Source organism: Argiope bruennichi, chromosome 6 (genome assembly GCF_947563725.1).
Source record: "Argiope bruennichi chromosome 6, qqArgBrue1.1, whole genome shotgun sequence".
Lineage (NCBI taxonomy): Eukaryota > Metazoa > Arthropoda > Arachnida > Araneae > Araneidae > Argiope > Argiope bruennichi.
The window spans coordinates 93,193,282-93,216,003 of NC_079156.1; the positions used below are offsets into that span (position 1 = coordinate 93,193,282).

Below are 22,722 nucleotides of genomic sequence, written 5' to 3' on the forward strand. Positions count from 1 at the left end.
TTCGTTCACAAACACCATTCCACTAATACATAAATACGACATAAAAATGTTGTTTTGGACTCCGCTAATCTATAAAGCGAAACTCTATCGGAATTTTGATTTAAATTTTTTTTTTTTTTTTTTTTACTTATTCTTTATAAACGACAACAAGAAACGGTTTTTTTTTTTTTTTTTTTTTTTTTTTGCGAGGAAGGTGAATGTGAGACAATCTAAAAGTGTAATTTAATAATGAAATAATAATTTTTAAAAAATCATATTAAAAAGTCCAATATCGAAGAAGGTTTTGATAACAGTAGAGCTTTTTGCTATTTTGAAGTGTATTTTTGTTTTTATATGATGTACTGATTTCTTTCTTTCTCCCATAGTTCATATCTCCGAACCAATCTCCCTTTAGTATCTTCGAATCGAAATTCCACAACGAGAAAATACAATCCATAAAACCAATGAAAATACATTTTACAACAATTTTTATTCATTGCAACAATGTAAATTACAGTAATAACTTAAAAGAATTACATATCTTGGTTGTAACACCATATTTACAGCATAAATAATATTAAAAACATGAAAATTAGCAATTTTCGAACACAATGCATACTCAGATGCTAATTAATAACTATAATTTAAATTAATTTTTCATGAGTTCTTTGTTAGAAATAAATTCAATAATTACATGGAAAGTAATTTTTCTTCGTGATCTGAAAATTTAACATATTAAGTTAGGATTTCAGCTGTTATTTAATTAGAAAGCTTATTATTTAAATAGATTTTTTTAAAAATAAACTGTACTTTCATAAAAAAAGATTTTTTTTTAAATGTGTGTGGTTTTTTTTTAATAAATAAAACAAATAAAAGAGCTGCACTGAGTAAAAAAACAGCAAGAGTTCGGCAGTGTAAAAAAAATAAAATGGTATAATAAATGTTGATTTTATTAAGTTTTATTAAAAAAAATTGTTATCTTATACTTAAAATTTTTTTTAACAAAGCATATCTATGAAATTTAATCGACGTTGATTTTAACTTAATAAGAAATGCTACTAAAACAAGAAGGTTTAGTTCTCGAATAAGAATAAATAATCTTATTTGATAATAAAACAGTCTTTTGCATTACGAATACAACTCTTCGTAAATAATCAAAACATTGTATTCGTAATGATTTTAAAATATTTAATAAGTTTTTCTGCTTCCCTGATTTCCTGATTACTTTAAGTTTTTTAATGACTTTTAGACGTCATTAGTAAATTAGATTATTTAATGATAACTGCCAAACGATAATTTTGAGTGAGATTAACAAAGATATTAGAAAGAGAACGATTTTATATTATTATTATTTAAAAAATAAAGTTATTATTATTATACCATCTTTTTTTTTTTTTTTTTGCTGACGGAATAATTTAATTGCGCCGATTTGTTTCACTTCCTGTAACCGTAAATGCTCAGCTCATTCCCATTAGAGTGGCCTTTGGGTGCGTATTCCCTAACTGGAATGTAGGCAGCATATTGGCTGACTGGATCCTTGGCAGGATCGTAAGCAGGATCTTGGGACAGATGCTGTGATTGTTCAGAGTAGGCGTTGGTCTGAGGTCCATATCCACCATATGCAACTGGAGCTGCAGGAGCAGGATAGCTCAATTCCTGGCTGGCATAGCCATGGGTAGCTGGGCCATATGGTGCAGGTCGGGCGCTGTAAGATGTTGATCTGATGGAAGGCTGAGCGTAGCTGCTGCCGTAGATGGAGGGCTTGGCGTATTCGCTGGCTTGTGCGTAGGATCCACGTCTGTTGTAGGAAGTTACGGTGGCACTGCCATATTTAGGGGCAGCAGGTGCGGCGTAAGAGACAGGACCGCCATAGGGGGCGGCACCGTAGGAAGGAACATGGCGACCTTCTGCTACAGAAAGGTCATCAACCTCCTTGGCTGGAGCAGCATTGATGAGGGCCACAAAAGCCAAAGGCAAAACCTGAAATGAGAGAAATGTCTTAAAAACTCATTCATTTCTCAATCAAATGTGTTTAATGTGGCTGATATATATGTTTTCATGTATTTATGCTATGGAAAAAAATTGACGGTTAACTACATCAGCTTTCTGTTGTAACTTGTTGTCATGGAGGGAAGTAACTACAGATTGAGGTTTAACAAACACAATTCATAATACTTGATATTAAAAGTTACATTTGTTTGAAAAATGTCAAAGCGGTATGCCGATGCTCGCCACCCATATTCCAACATTTCGACCGTCACACTTGACACAGCATCTGTTATCCAAATTCTATCAATATCTTCAGTTAGTGTTGCAAATACTCTACCCTTTATGTAACCACAAAATTGGCTTTGAGCAGTAATGGTCGACTTGAATTCATGGAATCAAAGAGCACATTGAATTTTTTTCCTTCATTGAGGCCATTTTGATAATAATTGAATATAAAATTATTTTTCCTGCATTAGTTGCGTTATTCTTAGGATTAAAAAAAATCTAAGAACACTACTAATCACAGTAAAAATTGTGCAATATTATATTCATTGGTAATAAGTTGTTGTAGGCAATGATAATCTTGTAGTATTTACCCAATATATACACATGCAGTTACTGCTATGGGGGAACATTTTGAGCTTATAGTTTTATATAATTGCCAATGATGTAATCACGCATGTATTCTCAAAATAATTTGGTATATTTTTGTTTCTTCAATTGAGTCCATAGTGAAGCACCAAATGTATTTGATTTGGCATGAATATAAAAGAATGTTTAAGCAACCATGAAACAAATAATAACCGAAAATCTTTGATTTAGAAATGGGAAAAAATGAAGACAAAATACATAGTGGATATTAAGTTAGATGACTTCTTCTTTTATGTCTTATGTTTTTTTTTTTCTTCTTTTTTTTTCACTCAGATATAGCTGAATATCGTTTACGAAGAACATATTGATAAATAGAACAATAAACCTTCAACAAAGCATACTGATATGTATCTACATTTTGAAATATTAAGCTAGTCTATCATCATGAAGTTAAAATTCTTTTGCGTTTTTATAACGAGTTAGAAACAGAAGTAAATGTTCCGTTATTCTCATTTGGACTAATTCACTATACAACTAACATATCTAACATACAAGATGACCATGAAAATACTTTTAAAGAGATTACGAATTTAAATTCTACTGGAACCTAAAATAAGTATTTGAAAGTTAGATAGAATTCATTTATTCATTATTAGAGAAGAAAGATTTAAAAAAAACATCTAATTTAATTTCGGTTACATTCAATAAGTGCAGTACAAATACTAGAGACCTGATTCACTTAGATTAACAGTTATTTGAAAGTTGGATTTGACAGTCATCTTTTCATTCATGATAAAACACATTTCATACTACGGTATCATTAATGAATACCAAATTTGTTTGAAGCTGTAAGCAATTGAGATGAATATACATATATGCAAATGAAATTAATGTATGGAAGCAAATGAGATTCATTTCCAACACGATATAATTTAATTAACTCTCCATCACAATAATAAATATATTTTAGCTAATTTCTTGAATTTTATGGTGATTGGCGATACTTCTTTCATATAATATGATAATTAGAAATCATGAGGAAAATAAGTTACATTTTATGTGTTACGAAATTTTTAAATATGGCAATGGTTGGTAGATTACTAGAATCAGATCATAAGTTGGATTGGATATAATAAAGAATATCCTACGCATTGTACTTTTAAGTAAATTATGTGAATTTTCTTTGATAAAAAATGTTAATTTAGAATTTGAAAGAAAAGAGATTATAAAACCGTAACCGAAATATAATTTTGAAACGGAGATTATCTACACTCCGTAGATAATCTTCGAATAATATAGAGGATAAAATTCCTGATGGTCATTTATATCGTCAAATTTTTTTAAAAATTAGTAACAGTTTCTGGGTCAAAGTTTAAACCCAAAATTGGATTAATTTTATATCTATTACTGATCCAAATTCTTTATAGTTCTTTTTTTTCTCTCATTTTAAGACAGCATATTTTTTTCTAAATCAGTATTCAAAAGTGTTTGATTTTATTTATTTTTTTAAATTCTTGGTGTCTTACAGAAATCGAACTGAATATTTTTATTTTTTTACTTTTTTTTATTTTAATGATTTTTTTCGTTTAGTATTCTTACGGTACGCTCAGAGTTTCCTTGTGCTTTTAATAGGAATTCGAAAGTTTTGAGGAAATGCACCACTTAGATAACAGATAGGTCAAATATTTTATGTTCGAAATAACTGGAAATGTTATCGTTTTCACTTAGTATAGAAACTTTAAAAAAAATTAGTTTCAAAATTATAATTCGACCTAAATTCTTCTTGGTGTCTTACAGAAATCAAACTGAATATTTTTATTTTTTACTTTTTTTTTTTATTTTAATGATTTTTTTCGTTTAGTATTCTTACGGTACGCTCAGAGTTTCCTTGTGCTTTTAATAGGAATTCGAAAGTTTTGAGGAAATGCACCACTTAGATAACAGATAGGTCAAATATTTTATGTTCGAAATAACTGGAAATGTTATCGTTTTCACTTAGTATAGAAACTTTAAAAAAAATTAGTTTCAAAATTATAATTCGACCTAAATTCTTTTATAGAAGCAGACGATCTAGAAACTAATCGTTTCATGTTACAAGCCATCTAAGAGTTCGGAATGCTCGAATAAATAAAATTTGTTTCAAGGGTTCCTTTTTTATAATTTTTCCTCTTTTAAAGTTTGAATAAAGTTCTGATATCTTTAACAGTATTTGAATTTTTGGGCTTAAGAAATTTTTAATTAATACTGTGTATTTAAAATGATCGAAGAAAATAAAACTTTTACATTTACTTTAAGAACTGTTTTTTTTTCTTTTACCATATTATTAACAATAATAATAATTCTAATCAAGAGCAAACGAACACGTCACATATTTACGAATTATAGTTTTCGTAATGCTTTGAAAAATGATTTTAATTAAAGATAAAGCTTTACTTGAATGCATTCTACAAAAAAATAATTTCCTTTAGACAAATAATAGTTTAAAAAAATAAATGATTTATTATTAATTTTTTCTTCTTTCACACAATAATACTTACAACATTGGTGGCCTTTCAAAATAAGTAAACTGAATTTGAACATTATTCTATCTTTCATTTGTATATTATACCAGAAAATAAAAACTTATCAATTTCTTTTGCGCAGAGTATTACGTGTAAATAAAAAAAAATGTATATAATATCAGAGAATATTTGGTATTTTGTCATCCCTCCCCTCGCTGGGAAAATATTGTTTCACTACAGTTGGAATCTGTGACCACTTTTTAAACTAAAATACCGGAAAGAGAAATAAATAAATACTGCTTCAATGATGTTCATAGAAACATCTAAAATAATCAAATACCATTTCGTAATGTAGTAATTTCAATCAAAATAAAATGGCATATTCAGCTAAAGAACAGTAAAAACAGAATGCTACAGTTCATATAGGACTATCAACTATGAGAAAAAAAAAGAAAAAAATTTTCTAATTATAAAGTAATAATTTTATTATCTTAATATTTCTAACAATATTAATAGATTTTTACAAGTGATAATAATTATCATAAAACTTATTTTGAAGTAATTTTATATTGAAACTGATTCAATAAATGTGGCATGATGCGTTTTATTAAAACGCAACAAATTTTGGCTTATATAGATATATATGTTTGGTAAAATCATTTTTAGCTCTTTAAATTCAAAACAGTGTCTCGTATAGCCAGTGAAGTAACATGTACTATAGTAAAGTAACTAAGGTGAATTATTCAGACCGGATACAGCGCTCTTAGCGGTGAAATAAGGGAGTTATAAAAATAATTTATAAGTTAAAAATAATTTATTTTAAAGTTATAATAAGATATCAGCGGCGAAAAAGTCAAATTAGAAAAATATAATATAGTAAAAATACAGGAAAAGATTTCATGGAGTTATCTGTAAAATTAGAAGAGATATTTGCAATTAAAATCATGAAATTTCCGTGATTTGCAAAAGGGTCGTCTTAAAATTTAAAAAAAAAATGTATTTTCCGGTATCACCATACAGTTTTTCTGTGTTTAGCAGCGGCGAAGTATGATGTAAACACACACAAATATCTCTCTCCCTCTTCCTCTCTCTCTCTCTTCCCCTCTCTCTCTCTCTCTATATATATATATATATATGAATTTTGAAATAATTTAAAGTAAGTATTCAAAGAATTTGCATTCAAAAGGATACATGCTATGCATGTTTGCAGATATGGACAGGTGGCTATTTGATGTCACAGTCTATTTTAGATATTTTAGAATTTTTCAGAGAGTACAAGACCACGTTTCGTAAATAAAGGGCAAATATTCATTTAATGTAATAAGAATGTGAAAAAGAATGAAGAAAATCATGTATAATCAGGTGAAGCTACCTTTCAGTTGCCATATTTGGTTTAATTCAAACGGTTAGGTAGACACAATTTCTAAAATATTTTTCTTTATTTCAAGTTCATCTGAAGTTTTTTATGCATTAAAATCTTGTTTAGATTTTTTTTTTGGGGGGGGCGATAAAGGGAAATAATAAGCAATATTTATGCAGTGTATACTTCGTCAATGAGAAAATAGAACCAGATTCTGATTGTATAAAGAATGGAAGTGTTATGTGAATATAAAAGCTAAACTCCCATTAAACAAAAAAGTAAAAAAAATAAAGAAGGTAAAAAATCAGAAGGTAAAAATAAAAAATAAAAGTAAAAAAATCAGAAGGTAAAAATAAAAAATAAAAGTAAAAAAATCAGAAGGTAAATTTTTAAGGTAAAAAAATAAAAAAGTTTGTTAGTTGATATTTGTATATGAAAGATTTCTAATTTTTTTTTAACGATTTGTTTTTCAAAAATTGTAGATGAAAAATCATGAAAACTTTTTTTAAAAAATTCCCTTTACATTTGGACGATTAAAGAAAATTACATAAGATATGAAAATATTTGATTAGGATCGAAAAAAATCCATATAGATTTGATAATTGTAGGTGTCTGTATGATTTCTGTTCTAGAAAGTTAAGAAACAATAGAGGCTTGAATATGCCTGCCGTTTTTTATGGACAATTATTAAAAAGGTTAAAAATGATTTTGTAATACTTCCTTTACAACTGTAAATTATTTCGTATTGTTTGAAAAATTATGAGTATATTTTTCTTACTAGTAAGAAACTGTTGGATATTGTCCAGATTATGCTCAATAAATCTCGCAGAAGAAGCATTTCAATATTTCTATCAGAAAAATTTGTGAAAAACTAAAAAAAAAAAAAAAAAAAAAAAAAACTAAAAAAACTAAAAAAAATTGTTTACTTTTACCGTTTCAACTATGGAATGGTTAAAAAGCTTGCTTTTATGAATGTTATTTTAAATTTTAACTATTCTCTTATTAATAAACTTGATACATGTACTAATTCTATAAAAAAATGTCTTAAATGACAAGAAAATTGTTTTAAAACTATTTTTTGAAATTCTTTGTGCAAGAATGAAGGAAAAACTCCTTCATAACTACAAAAAATCACCCTATATGTCATTTGAAAGCATTAGAATTCTTTTCCTGTTTTAATTTATTAAACAGAATTAGAATGCACTTGAATTAAATTGCCAAATGATGATGAATAAATCTCACACTATGTCAAAACTAAAATAAACATTGTTGCAAATGAAAAAATTTCGCTATAATTAGTTAATTTAATAAATTAATTTTGATTAAGAGCAGAAAAAAGAACATGACAAAGAAGAGAACATGCATAAATTCAATAAATTTGACCACGATTATATATTTTTATTTATTTATTCATTTTCTGTTGCCAGTTGGTGTGAATAAATAATTTATCATAATAGGCTTTCTGACAAGTGTCATCTATAACAAATATTTTCAAACAAAAGGAAGTAAAAAAATTAATAGAAGATCTCATTTTACTTTAATCTTAAAAAATAGGAGGAAAGATTCATTCTGTTGAATGTAAAAAAATCAATAGAAATAGTACTAGGGCATTTTACGTTATCATCAAGTGAAAAAAAATTCAATAATCTAAAAAATATCGTCTGGTATTTTATTTTACATCAAAATAACAATACAGAGAAAGAAAAAGAAGTAATTTTGACATGGTTCAACTGGAAATTTTAAGAAACGTTATGATTTTTTTTTTTTTTGACAAATAACAAACAGAAAGAGCATTATCTACTATTGTTTCAGTCTTAGTCTTCTGCTTACATCTTCATAAGATGTAAGTTTAAAGGAACAGTTTCCATACCTCAAGTATTTGAATAAGCCTTCATGTATTCATCATTAATCTATAGGATAAAAAAAAATCCGACCCGTTTAAGTTTTGTGCATACAATGGTTGTGCTATTGTGAAGAATTCTTAATCGTGAAGTTAGACAACGTTTGCAATGACTTAATCGCGATATAGTCGTTTTACATTGTTTAAAATATCACAACAATCAGGCACTGCTTTTTACCTTGTTTAATATATGAAACCAAAACGAGTATGAAATAATACGAATTCAATATTTCCATCCAAATTGATTTAAAAAAGTGTAAAAACTTAAATAAATTTTTTATGTCACTAATTAATCTTCTCTCTTTCTTAATGTTTTTTTAATCTACCAGAAAATTAAAATGTCGGTAATTTTACGATAAAAATGTGGTACTTCTTTATTTGTTACCTAGTTATTTATTAAAACCATTTTCTTTTTTGCAAAAGCAATTTTTGGAGAATAATTCGTGCTCAACGGCCATAATTGATTTGATGCTAATAAGCTAATAAGAGTTCTACAATTCTTAGAGATAAATAAATAAGCATTAATAAAATTAAAATTGAAATTAGAACTAAAAATAAGTAAATATTTTTTAAAAAAAGGGAAACTTATATTAAAGTTTAAAAAATGTAGAATTTTTTTTATTCTGGAAGAAATATTATGTTATTCTCTAAATAAACTAAAATGCTAATAACATTTATAGAATTTTTTAATTTTATTATTTATTTCAGAATTTTTTTAATATTTACTGTAGCTCAATTTTCTCATCCTATGGATTTTAGCATCCTCGCGCTTTTGCGATTTTTGTTTTGATTTTCAGACTTTTAATAAAAAATAGTGCCTTAAATTTACATTTAAGCCCATTAAAATATTAAAAGCGTTACTTTAAAAACTTTCTTTTATTTCCATTATTCTTTTGTTGTTGTTTTTCTTTAATGTATTTCGAAATTTTATAATTAAAATTATTATGTTCTCTGTTTCTAACATTTTTCTACCATGTGACATCCTTAATATTCAATTAAAACTAACCCATATTATGCGATTAATTGTTTATTAAATTTTGAAAAAGGTAAAATATGCTACTAATATTGAGAATACACAACTGTATTGAATTTCAGAAATGCTGAAGGAAAACAGGGAAAAAAAATCAATCGCCAAATTTTATCATTACTCAAATCGAAATGGAACAAATCGAAAAAAAGCTTGTAATAATAAAAAATGTACAATAAATTTTTATGGCCTCTAATATTTTAGTGCTCCAATAAGCTATTTCTCCATAAACCTATTTCTTTGCAATGTGATAAAAACAAGTGAATCATTATTTGTACTTCTTATACCTTATGACATTTTCGACACAATTATTTTTAGATCAACTAAAACTAATTGACCAAATTTTTCCAATCCAAATACTGAAGATGTTTTCAGAATTAGTAAACAATAATGTTAGAGTTTTATTGAAAAAAATATATATAATATTGAAAAAGAAAGCAATATTGCGTTCAAGCTTCGAAGTTTCAAAAGACGAAAATTAAAATAATGCTTATTACACGATCAACTCGCTTAAATATAAATGGATGAACTCATTTCAGATTTAGATTAGATAAAGTAGAATATTTTATAGATGAAATATCGTCTGTGTACGTGATAAGGCTCAAAAATTTACTTATCAGTTGAACAAACGATTTTTTTTCTACACTCTTTTTAAAATAAAAATGGCTTGTTTACTTGAGTTTTAACAAATGCAGATTACTTCGTTTTTACACTTTTTAAAGGTTTAGAGAAAAGAATATCGCAGAGGAGGAGAAAGTGTAAATCGAAGAAAACTTTTTGCATAAGTAAAAATGATAGGGTAGAGAAAAGATAAACCTGTCACAAATACAGTCACTATTACATCTGTATTTGTAATAATATATTGGTTACTATTATATTATTACAAATACAAGTTACTACTATATTTTTCGTTCTCATTTGTTGTGTTTACTTCAGATAAATATAAAATGTAAATTAATTTTTTATACCACTCAGAATTTGTTCTTATCAACTTTATGCTATATATACTTTTATATTTTGCTATCTTTCAAACTTACAGAAATAGAGATGATATTTAGCAAAAACATACTAAATATTAATCGTCTGCAATTATATTTTTTAATTAAAATGAGGAAATCTGTCGACCCTAAGAGTTAAAAAATGTTCTTATATATAGATCGTTCCAAGAAATTTTTTAAAACTATAGAAATTTATTTTCTTCCAAAACTATGAGAAATTTAATAATCATTTTGAGTGGCAATTCCAATATGCGTTTGTAAGATAGAATATGTAGGCATCCGTTTAAACTGCGAATTTCAATTTTTATCCTCCTTTATAAAGAAAGAGTCAAATTTTGAATCAATTTTTCAAGTAGCAGAAAACCTCAAAACAATTTTAGAGAAAGATTTTTCAGTACAAACAAAATAAATCTGATGTATATATCTCTCTTTCTTTTACACTGATTGTTTTAAATTTCACTTATTAAGCAGGTCTTGTATGATGCTTAATTGTTTGCAAGCATGAGAATACGATGAGCAATTTTTAATTTAAAAAATAACCATTCCATTAATTGTCAAGAAATCTTAAATCTGCCGGATGCTTCATAGTATTTGTAAAAGAAAATGAAAAAAAAAACTATTAAATAATTTGAATTTCTATGGAAAACGATAAAGTTACCATCTCAGTTTTATTTTTATAAATTATTTCATTTAAAAGGAAAAAAAACCTCAAATTTTCTCCCTTCTACAGTTTTACATGTGAAATCAAAAATTTTGCGTATAAATTTTCATGTATTTTTGCAAATATGAGAATTAGAAAATAATTAAATTCAGTAACGTTTTTGTGGCATTAAAATAATTTATACCTCAAATATCTCATACTATTTTTTTTATCTTCACTGATAAGTTCTCCCATTTAAATACAAGTATAACGAATATATAATGTTGTCACAACATAATAAGATAAATAATACGCCTTTTCTCTATTACGATTTAATAGCTAGTTATTATGCTATTTAACCGTGACTTATTTATTTAACCAAGAAACCATTCTTGCTTAGTAACAATAAAAATATCTAAAAGTGTAAGAACAATAAAGTAACACGATAAGACAAATTTACGTGACATGCATGAAATAGGTTAATGTTGGCAACATGATGCATGAAACTGAAAGTTCATTTTTCATCAAGTCTGAAAAGAAGAATGGTTTGTCACGCCTGGGTTTTGTCAAGGTTATGCCATATATAATAGGAAACTTATTGGGGTCTTTGAAAAACGAGGCATGACAAGTTTGTATGAGGAAGAATGACTTTAAAAAGATCAGAGATCTTTTGCTACAAATTATAATTTTCATTTAAATGTTGTCAATTCGGAGCAAAATAATGAATGTGAAAATTTTCTTTGTATCTATGTACAATGTTTAATTTCTGGTATACGAAGCATATTGTAATCGTCGAAAAATTCGAATTCTATAATTTGACGAATTTACACATTTAAAACCTCCCTTAATCCTAAAATACATTTTTGGAAATGACTGTCTGTCTCTCTCACTCTCTATCTATCTGGGAATACGATAATTATAAAGAACAAAGAGCTAATTAGATGAAATTTATACATATATAATATATTTCAGATTTGAAAAATAGATTTGTATTAAATTTTGAACTAAATCTGTCAAAGAGCTGTCTGTCTGTCACTCTGTATTCATGTAAGCGTGATCATTCAAAAATTCAACGGCGTAGATAAATAAATTTGCATACGCTCGACTTAGTAACTAAAATTGTAACTATGCATAACTTTTGGTTTCAAAATACGTATACAGTTTTTCTTCCTTTAACCACGGAATAAAAAAACGCTCATGTGCAAATTCTGAGCACTCGTAACATTCACGATCTTGCCCAGTGCCCACAATTTTTATGTTGAACGGAAAAGCATAACACATTTATTAGAGAATTTGTGAGAAAGTTTCGAAGAATACTTATGCTGATTTTGAATTAATTAAAAAAAATTACTAATTTAATCTTTTATAAAAAAAAAAAATCAAACAGGAGATTCTCACCACCTGATAAGACAGACATGCAAGATTTATAATACCACTGTATAAAACAACTGAAATTGTCTCCCCAAAACTTTCTCGCATACACCCTAATATACTAGAGAACGCTTTTCATGGCAATAGTTACGAAATATTAATTTTTGGCAAGAATTTAGCATTTCTACTGAATTTATAGTCTCATCCTTGGCGAGTTTTTTAGCGATTAATCCCTGGCATGTGTTTTATCCAAAAATCGAATTAGTAATTTAGATACGTTTTTCTCCGCCGATTGAAAAAAAATTAACACAAACTGCGCTTGCAGTCACAAAATCTCATAGCAAATTTGATATATTTAAGTCATTGCATGTTTGAATGATCGCATTTGCATGTTTCTGAAAGACCGACAGACAATCAACCCATTGTTGGATCTGGCTCAAAATTTGACAGGTGCGTACACTATAGATGTTAAATCTGAGCCGAACTTCCTCTGAACAGACTCAAATTTTGATAGAAATCTGCAAATTTGGTGTAAAGACCGTATACCAAATTTCAAATGTCTAGATCTAAGTATTTTCGGGCATTCACAAATAGACAGACGAATAGACACACAATGCCAAAAATGTGTTTTTTCGAACTCATAGAGGCCTGAAACGTAGAGATTCTTTAAAATCTCGAACACTAATTTTGTAATGATAGCTGTACTTTTTCTTTTTATACTTCGTATACGAGATATTAAAAAAAAAGACACATTTTATTCATAAATAATTTTTTAGGCATTTTTTAATATTCTTTTATTTAAAATAGAATGTTTGTAAATAGCTTTTTTATGTCACCAGATTTCAAAAACTCTCAAGATTTCTTCCAATCATTTCAAATCCGAGAGCCTAATACATACTTTTTTATCCATTAGAAATCTTGCAAAACACATTTTATTGATATTAAAAATATATGAAAATATTCGAAGAAAGGATATAAATTGTTGAAAAAATTGAAATTATTTAATTTTCTCTTCCATTAAGGAAAAAGTATTCAGACTATTTTTTTTTTCAGTAAATGACGAATCGAATCGATTTTTCATTACGAAATGCAAAGCTAATTTACTCTAAAAATTGTTGCCATTAAATAGAGATAAATATTTCTTTTACAAAATAATAATCTTCGGAAGTTTATTTCTTTATACATATCACAATCGTTTGTAATGAAATAATAAACGCAGATTCGTTGAAAATGATCTTTTTTTTTTTTTTTCTTGCGCGCGAAACTAATCGCTACAGTTTTTATCGTCTGCTGAAACCGTTACATCAGTGACATCACTGGCATGTTTATTATTTTACGTAATAACAAAGCGCATATGAATCATACACTGTTTCATTTGCAGTTGACCCGCAGATACCAATTATCGACAATTTTAAACAAAACTGCATATTTTTGTGAAATAGTTTCCTGTGTTAATACAATCCGAAAATTGGTACTCAGTATCTTAAAGCACACTACTTTCAACTAAAACGGTTGACAAAAATGACATTTTAAAAAGATAAAACTCATTATCTTCTTAAGATGTCTGTCATACTTGAAGATTATGAGCTATTTACTTATCTTCACGTCAATTCTCTTTGTTGAGCAACGTTTCAAATAAAATTTGTTCAGGTGCAAATTAGCTAGTAGATCAGTCATTTTCAACAACTATTGTGTTTTCTATTCATTCAGAAATTTGTCTTAAAGGCCAGGGGAAATTTTTTCTTCAACTTTGTATGATGAATGTTGTGACAAAAATAAGAAACCCATAAAACCGAACGAAACTTTAGTACGTAACTTTAGTTTCTACCTCCCCAGATAATATGAATTAATCTTTTATTGTCAAATTGTTGGAATTAAGCATTCACAGAAATATATGCCCATAATTGCAAAATTAATCACATACTTGCTGAGTTTAGTTGGTCGAAATCATGCTAAACTTAAATTAAATATTAGTGTGTAGATTAGATTTGTAAAAAAATAATGATAAATAAATAAATAAAAATAAATTGCTTTTGCAAACATATGATGTCACAATTGCTATGATGTTTAATTCTTCTAACTTAAATTTTAATAAATAATTCATTTGGATTGAAATTGTTTATGTTATATCGGAAATAGGTAAAGAATTTTGTCCTACTAATTCATCTTTTTACGCTTTGCATTAGTTGAGAAAGAGAAATATTAATAGCAAAAATATTATTAACTCATCGATATCAAAAACAGTAAGATAATCTAATTGAAAGACATAATGAATGAATGAATCAAATGTCAATCATCAAATCAGAGGATGTGGTCTCCCACAAACTTTCTCGCAAATTCTTAAATAAAGATATTTTCCTCCTCTCATCCACATAAAATTGCGAATTTTAGGAAAAACCACGATTGCTTTGTATTTCATTGACGAATAAGGAGGTGCGTAATATATAGTTTGGACATGAATCTAGCATTTTTGCTGACTCTATTATGCAATGTTTTATTTTGGTTGATTAATTCTTGAATACGATTAATACACAAGTAGCCGAAAAACGAACTTGTATTTTGTATGAGTTTTTTTTTTCCGATAGAAGCCAAAATTTGATATAGAGCCTTAATTCTAGTCATTAGATGACACACAAAATTTCATTTATTTAAGCAATTGCATTTTTAAATTATTGCGTTTATATGTACGTGAAAGTATAGATGGACAGATAATAAACATTCCAAAGGATATGATTCCGATTTTGATAAGAATTTGCATTTTAAATGTTAAATCTGTGTACCAAATTTTATCTGTCTAGCTCTTTATCTTTTGTATTTAATGACTTCACTTATACTCGGACAGTCAGACAGATAGGCTTCCTCTGAATGGATTTCATTTGACAGATGTCTGCAAAAGTTGTGGAAAGTTCATATATCAAATTTCATTAATCTAGCTCAAAGCGTTTTCGAGTTATATTCATCGACAGATATAATTCCAAAAAAGAGGCATTTTATTTATTTAATTATTTATTTTAATCAGGAAAATCTGAAATTTGGAGATTAGTCAGAATATCTAATTCGGCAATTACAATGCTTTCGCTTAGCATATTTTGCATTCGAGAGAATAAAAATGATAAATAAGCTATAAATAGATGCTTTCGGAATCAACTTTTAATACTTCTTTTAGATAAGATTAATATAATCATGCTATTCAATTTTGATGACTTATATATTTTCAAAAAAAAAGGAAATTTTTGTTTGCTATTATACTAACACAAAAACATAGAGCATACTCATGAATTGGTTATATCTGCGCAATGCCAAAATCACTGTAGTTGTCAAAGTTGAGAATTCTTCCAATTTTTTTTTTAAGTTTTGAACCTGGAGAATGGTGGGAGGCAATCGATCTTTTATAGCATATCTAAATTTCATGAGTTTTCAGAACGAAAAAAAAAAAAAAAACTGTGAAATCAATTCTGTGGTTGTGACTGGTGAACTCAGTCAATGCTTTTCCCATCAAAAATGCACAATGAAGAAGTGACTGATAGATTTCCATCAAAAATAGAAAGCAGCAGAAGTAGACAAACACTGATGATATATCCAGACATAATGAACTTTCATATAAAATAGAAATTAAAGAAATCAGACAAGTGGTTTGAATTTTGTAATTGGTTTTCTGTATCTGATAATAATTTCTAATGCATACATGTTTATTTTTGTTGATTGCACGAGCGGTATTAAAACACTGACAGACAAAAAAATTTCTGATGGTCTTGCAAGAATGAAATGCTGCTTGTCATTGCAATTGATATTGATTTCTGATGAATATGCACAAGACTAATATCGATGATTTCTTTTTTTATCTCAAAAAGTGTTCCAATTACTTTCAAATAATGACAGATTCAATTTAAAGCAGAACAATAAAGTATCTTTCAAAATATGATTTTGCACACTTTTATGTAGCTTGTCTTCTCACATGTCGATAAAGATGTAGGTTTGTAAAAAAAAAAAAAAAAAAAAAAAAAAACACCTCTTTATGAGGCAGTTTTTAAATATATACATTCGAGTGTTCCCTACAGCAATAACATTTACAGAATATAATTATCAATTAATCTATTAATACATTTCAATTCTAAAAAAAATGGCGCAACCCGATTGTGAGTTTAAGAAGTATTCATCTGAATATTATATATATTTCTAATGATGAATTTTAAAATGGAAACTTTAGAATGGAAAAATATAAAATAATGCAAACAAAAATTTTTATTTTAAAGTATTCTAATATAAGTGCATTTTAATGAACTGTTTATGAGTCAAAAATAGATTTAGAACTCCAGAATCCTCAAATTAAAAAAAAATCGATTATTTTGACGATAATAACACTTTTCGAATGTCTGCTTCATATACGAGACAGTAAAAATGAAACAAGAAGTTCCAGACAGGCAAAAAAGAAAAAAGAAACTTTAGAGAATCGTCTGACCTAAGTTCACGTTTCAGGAAGCTTTTGAAAATCAATCCAATTTCTTCTTTTAACTTCTGCAACAGATGGTCATGCCGTTAACTTTTTTTTTGTGATTTTGTATCACTTTCTCAGATATTTAAACCAGATGACCTTATTTTTGCTCATTGCATCTTTCGTCTAGAAAGGGAAGGCGTTTAAAAAGGTCATAAGCTCTGATTATTAATTTAAAATGATTTTTTTAATATTTTAAAATGATTCTGATTTATGAATAGAAAAAAAAATCGTCTGGAAATTCGAATCAGATTTTGATATATCTATATTTTAATCCATTCTGAGTATTATTTTTTTTTAATTATACATGTCTGCTATTCTTTTTGTTTATGAACATTTTAATTAAAAAAACGACATGAGTTTGATAGCTGAAATTTGATATGTTATCTTTATATTAAAATTGCGAATGTTTAAAAAATTTTACACGATATACATCAGAAAGAAGTTCATTGTATGACTTTTCGCATCTGAAAACAATAGCTCAAAAAGGCTACAAGCTAGTTGGATGAAAGTGGCATGGACTTATAAACAGAATTGTGGATCCATGTCAAATTTTGGAACAAATCCACCTACTGGTTTGCTGAATGCTTACGCATTTTTCAGAGTGCTTGTTAAATGATAACCTCAAAACATAGTAATTTAAATGAAATTTGGCTGTTGACATCAAAATTGTCGACAAGCACCAAATTTCAGACACAAATGGTGCACAAAAAGAGATTCAAAATGAATACTTGATTCTCTTCACTTTTCAGATTCTACAGACGAAATGTATAATAAAAGTATGAACAGCGTATCATTCTTTTTATGGCGCAATAATTAATTTCTAAACCTTTAGATATAGCGCATATTTTCAGTTGGAAAGTTGCTCTAATTGACATAAATGATATATTTTTTTATGTAAGTGTAATCCACGAAATCTAAATTTTATATAGTTCCTGCGAGCAAAGCTAACCGAGTTATGAAGCTCTGAACATTATTGCTTTAGACGATTTCCGATTATTTCAATGATTGCCAGTAAGGAGATCCGCCACTCAATCCTCGACTCTTCCTCCTTGCCATTGACTGGTATAAAATGAAGAAATTCAAAGTTCGAAAATTCGATTAGTTTTAATCTAAAAAGAGTTGCATCTGTTTATGGCTAAAATTTTATTTATTTTATATTTTTCTGGCTTTTCTATTTCCAGTCTTTACATAAAGGAGAAAACAATTTTAATTATAGAAACTTAGATCTTTTCAAATTATTTTAGAATCAAGGAAAATTCGATTTGGAAAGCATATTTGGTAAAGAACTGTGAGTTGAAGAAAAAAATTTTCACATTCTTCAATTTTAGTGCTTTTTTTTGTTGCAATTATTAAACTTGAATATTTGAATTTGCACATAAAATATGAAGTAAATATATTGCATGTGTCATAATATATCGAATGAGTCACTTTATTGGATTTTAAGAAATTAACATAAAGAATTACATTACTTATGTTAGAACATGTTCTTTTTAACACTATAATAAAAGTTAAAAAAACTCATTTTTCCGTTATTTTTTAATACGATAAAAATTTTCTCCAAAATATGTTAGCACTAACCTATGAGAATACCTACGTTAATTTTAAAAAATTGGTAATTTTTTTTTCGGATTATTCAAATAATTTAAAAGCATTTATCATATTGCTTGATAAAAAAAAATATATTTTTGTGCAATTAGTTAAGAATTGATTTCATAAATTTAGTTAAGCTGGGTTTTTTTTTCTACATCTAAGGACAGATGTTTTAATCTTGTTCAATAGTGCCAATAATACTTAGCATTGATAAGAAGTTTTGTAATAAACTTTACTTAAAACTCTAATAACTTTTATAATTTTACAATTTATTAAAATATGAAAAAATCTTATTTTGATAAAAATAATTAATATTAAAAATTTTATGTTTTCTTAGTTTTTGCATTAGACATCAAAATGAAATTAATCTTAACAATTACTATAACCGACATATTGATCCCACATCAATTAACTGCTTGTCACATTAAATGTTATGAATTATACCTAATTGCTAACGATTATTTTTAGAGAATCTCCTCCTTATTTCAAGAACGATGTTTAAAAGCACCCATCCCTGCAATTAGTCGTAAGAACATCACACTTGAAAACTCGAAAATCACTCACCACTCGGAGCAGCATGCTTGCTTCCTCGTGAAGTGTTCGAACTCTTATAAAAAACTAGGTTACCGGTATTGCCTCTTGTTTATATACCATCCTCGTTTTCGAGGCCAAAGGTGTCGTAATCAACAAAGCCTACTCCTTTCCCTTGGGCTTGGAAGGAGTCTGTCTGACCCCCATTTCAAGAACCCCAGATTTCCAAACGACGAACTCCCGCCCTTTTACAATGGAATAAGCTCGTGTTCCGATACGATGTCCTGTGTGTGTGATATTAGCAAATAAAATCGAGCCTGTTCTGAATCTGTTCGTTCTACTTTCGAATTCTTTTTGGCACCTTGGGTAAATGAACGGAAGCGGATGACTCTCACTTTTCGCAGACGATAATTATGCAGATGGACGAATTAAATTAAGAAGCTTGTTCGCGTGAAGATGGCAGCGTGACAGGATTCGATCAGAATCGTCTGCTTTTTCCACGAGCCAGTTGTTTATTAATTATAGCGAAAGCGTGACTGAACTGGGTGAGATGATAGAATTAAATATTGGAATGTATGTAGGTCGGTTCCTTTTAGGATGCTAGTGACTTCCGTATTAAAGCAACCGATCATGCTCTGCAACACTCCAAGGAACCAATTAAGTTTGATGCTTCAAAGAGCAGCTAAACTTTTATGACTTTCTTGTTCTCAACGTAAAATATCCGCTAATAACATCATTTGCAATTCATTAGATGAGTTAAAAATGAGATTCCTCTCTGTCGAACAAAGAAAATTTAAATGTAGGATAGTTTAGAATATAATTTATAGATTCAATACTATATTTATTTATTTATACCTTGATGAATAATGTTAAAAATTTTCTTTCAGAATTAATTCGCATAAATCAGAAGATTATCATTTAATGATGATATTCTTTTCTAAGATCTACTAATGGCACAAACACGGTCGGTCATGTAGTTTTAACTTTTATGAAGGATGTCATCTTTTATTTGTAAAAAAAAAAGAAATTCTAATGAATAAAAATTTATTTCTTTATCTGATTTTGAACTCGTACTGAGGGCAAAATCAAAAAGCTTCATTTTTAAAAAATATATATAATGTATATAATGTATAATGTAATATATAAAATATTAAAAAATATAAGTTTGATATAAAAATATAATTATAATTTTATAAGCATTATGGAAAGTTTAATTCATTTAATTCTCAGAAATGTGGTTGCTTATTCACTTCTTCAACTTTGCACATTATCAGTTACGTTTAACTCTACAAATTTCGTCCCATTTCTATTATACAAATTCCTAAAGAATCTATCTAAAAATTAGAGATTAGAAAGAGAAAGAAACCAAGAATTAGAGGTTTTTCTCAGTAGTTTCTCCTTTTTTCGGATATTTAAACGTGGTATTTATGATGAGCAATTTGATGTAATCAACTGAAGATATAGATTTGCGCATCAAAAGCTAAACCATTAAGGAAGTGTAATTTTATAAGGAACCGGTATTATTGCAAAAAATAATACTTAAAAAATGTCGTTTTATGCGACTCTAAAATTCAATGCTTTTAAATTTAAAACAGAAATTCTTTTTTAATGAGACCAATTTAGTTGTCCAATTTTGCTCTAATTTTAAAAATTTTTGCTTAATTTTCAACAATATTTGTCATTGTTACAATGTAATTCAAACCAATTTCATCGTTTCATCAAATATTTAACCACTTAATTTTGTTCCATTGTTGAAAGTTAAGAGAGGAAGAACTTTTTTATTCTGTGCAGTTCGAATAAGAAAGTCGAGTTCCAGTATTTCAAAAAACAACATACAATTAGAAAATAGATCAACCATAAATTTGAATTTTTAATGACATGATTCAATTAAAATGGTTCAAGTAAAAAGAAAATGTATAAAGCCATTAAAATTACATGACTTTAATGTTTATCGTAATTGGAAGTATAAAAATATTTTGCTAGGGGAATCATTAACATCAAGTTATGCAAACGATATATAATTGAAAGTGAACTCAGTCGAAGTTCGCCTAACTTATTTAATTTTAACTTAACTTTAATCTCTTTTCTTTTTATTTCATTAAATATTTTCATAAATTTCCTTAAAATATTGATTTTATAAGATTTTTGAATTAATGAACAATAATATAAATTATAAAGCAAATGCTATTTCATTTTTTTTCCTGATTTTCTTCCAAAATTTTTGAACTTGATAGAAAAAAATGATAAAATTTTTCTATAAAAATACCAAATATTCCGATAAAAATATTTAAAGTTTGAATATTGATCGGAAAAAGATAAAACTTTGATCATTAGCCTCTCCTTTAAAAATTCCATCGAATCTGACTTTTTCCATGATTAAAAAAAGCATAGGGGCGAAGTGAAAATCTCACCATATAAATCTCTAGTAAAATAATTCATGAAAATAAAATAATTCAATAATTTATGAATATTAAATAAAATAATTTATGAAAAAATATTCTTCTGATCGAAAAGCATTAAAAATTTGAAATCAATGAATTAAGTAACTATAAAAAATTCACTTTAGGAATTGTTGTCAAACCACAAATTAAAAATTCTCAGTGATGTAGTATTTTAATTGAGATTAATTTTGCAAACGATAAATTTATTTAATGTTTAAATTACAAAAATTTTAATTCCAATCTTTCTCTATAATTACTGACAGAATAGCACTTTCTTGGCAAAAACAGGAAAAAAAGGGAAAAAAAACTTAAAGTTAAAAAAATTATAAAATTATAGTTAAGGCTAAAACATTTTACTTTTTTACTATAGTAAGTTTCTTTTTAAATATCAATTTTTTTTCTTTGATTCCTGTCTGTTTTTAAAACAATTAAATCAGTGGAAAACTTAAAATATACTGTTTTACAAGCAGATTATTCTATTTCTTATTACGAATTTAATAAAGGGTATCTTTAATTATCTGTATCATCCTAAATTTTTTTTTCTGTATTGGAACTTTTTTGTTGCGTGCTTATACTTTCTTTTTTGCTTTTGTTTGCTAGAAGTGAAGTTCATATTTTAGTTTCACAATATCACGGATTTCATAACTTGCTCCAGGGAAATTAATCATTAAATGATAGAATTCACGGTATTAATTTTTTTATTTCATATTATGTAGCTGTTGAGGTATCCATTTAACTCTGTTGCAATGTCTTGAATTGCTTTCACACGCTATCTAGAGTTTCAATCTCTTAAATGAACTGATTAATATCTTAGTTTACAGAATAAAACTCATTCGAAGTAGAAGTTAGAGTCAATGATGTCAAAACAATTACGATTTTCTGTCAAAAAATTATATATGATGTAATTATTTTTTTGTAAGATGGCTGGTCAAGGTGATAAATTCTAGAAAAACGTTATATTTATGAAATTTTTTTGTGTATATTATTTTGCTTTTGTTGCCCTATCCCCATTTGTTTCTCTTTTTCAAAAAGATTCTGGATTGATTCGCTTGCAATAAATAAAGATACAAGATAAAATTTTTGGATGTTGTTTTATAACTTCAAAGAATGCAAAATTAATAACGATAAAATAATAACCGATAAAATAAACATGCAATGTGAGAATAATAAAATAATCTTGTAAAAAAGCACCTTGTTTTTTCTTCCTTTCTTTTTTTTTTTTTTTTTTTTTTGAATTATGCACAATTTTTAGATTCCTCTGAAAAGTGAATTTAATTTTTATGCTATGTATAAAGAAAGAGAAGTGGCT

At 27.2% G+C, this 22,722-nt stretch overlaps 1 protein-coding gene across 1 annotated transcript; it reads right to left on the minus strand.

Annotated features, from left to right (window-relative positions):
- Positions 1–1,363: 1,363 nt before the first annotated feature.
- On the minus strand, positions 1,364–19,086 carry LOC129972660 (uncharacterized). The gene is made up of 2 exons (XM_056086875.1): positions 19,006–19,086; positions 1,364–1,959 (listed from the first exon to the last, which is right to left on the minus strand). Exons 1-2 carry the CDS (start codon positions 19,018–19,020, stop codon positions 1,414–1,416), a joined length of 561 nt encoding a protein of 186 aa, XP_055942850.1. The 5' UTR covers positions 19,021–19,086; the 3' UTR covers positions 1,364–1,413.
- Between the last annotated feature and the right edge of the window lie 3,636 nt (positions 19,087–22,722).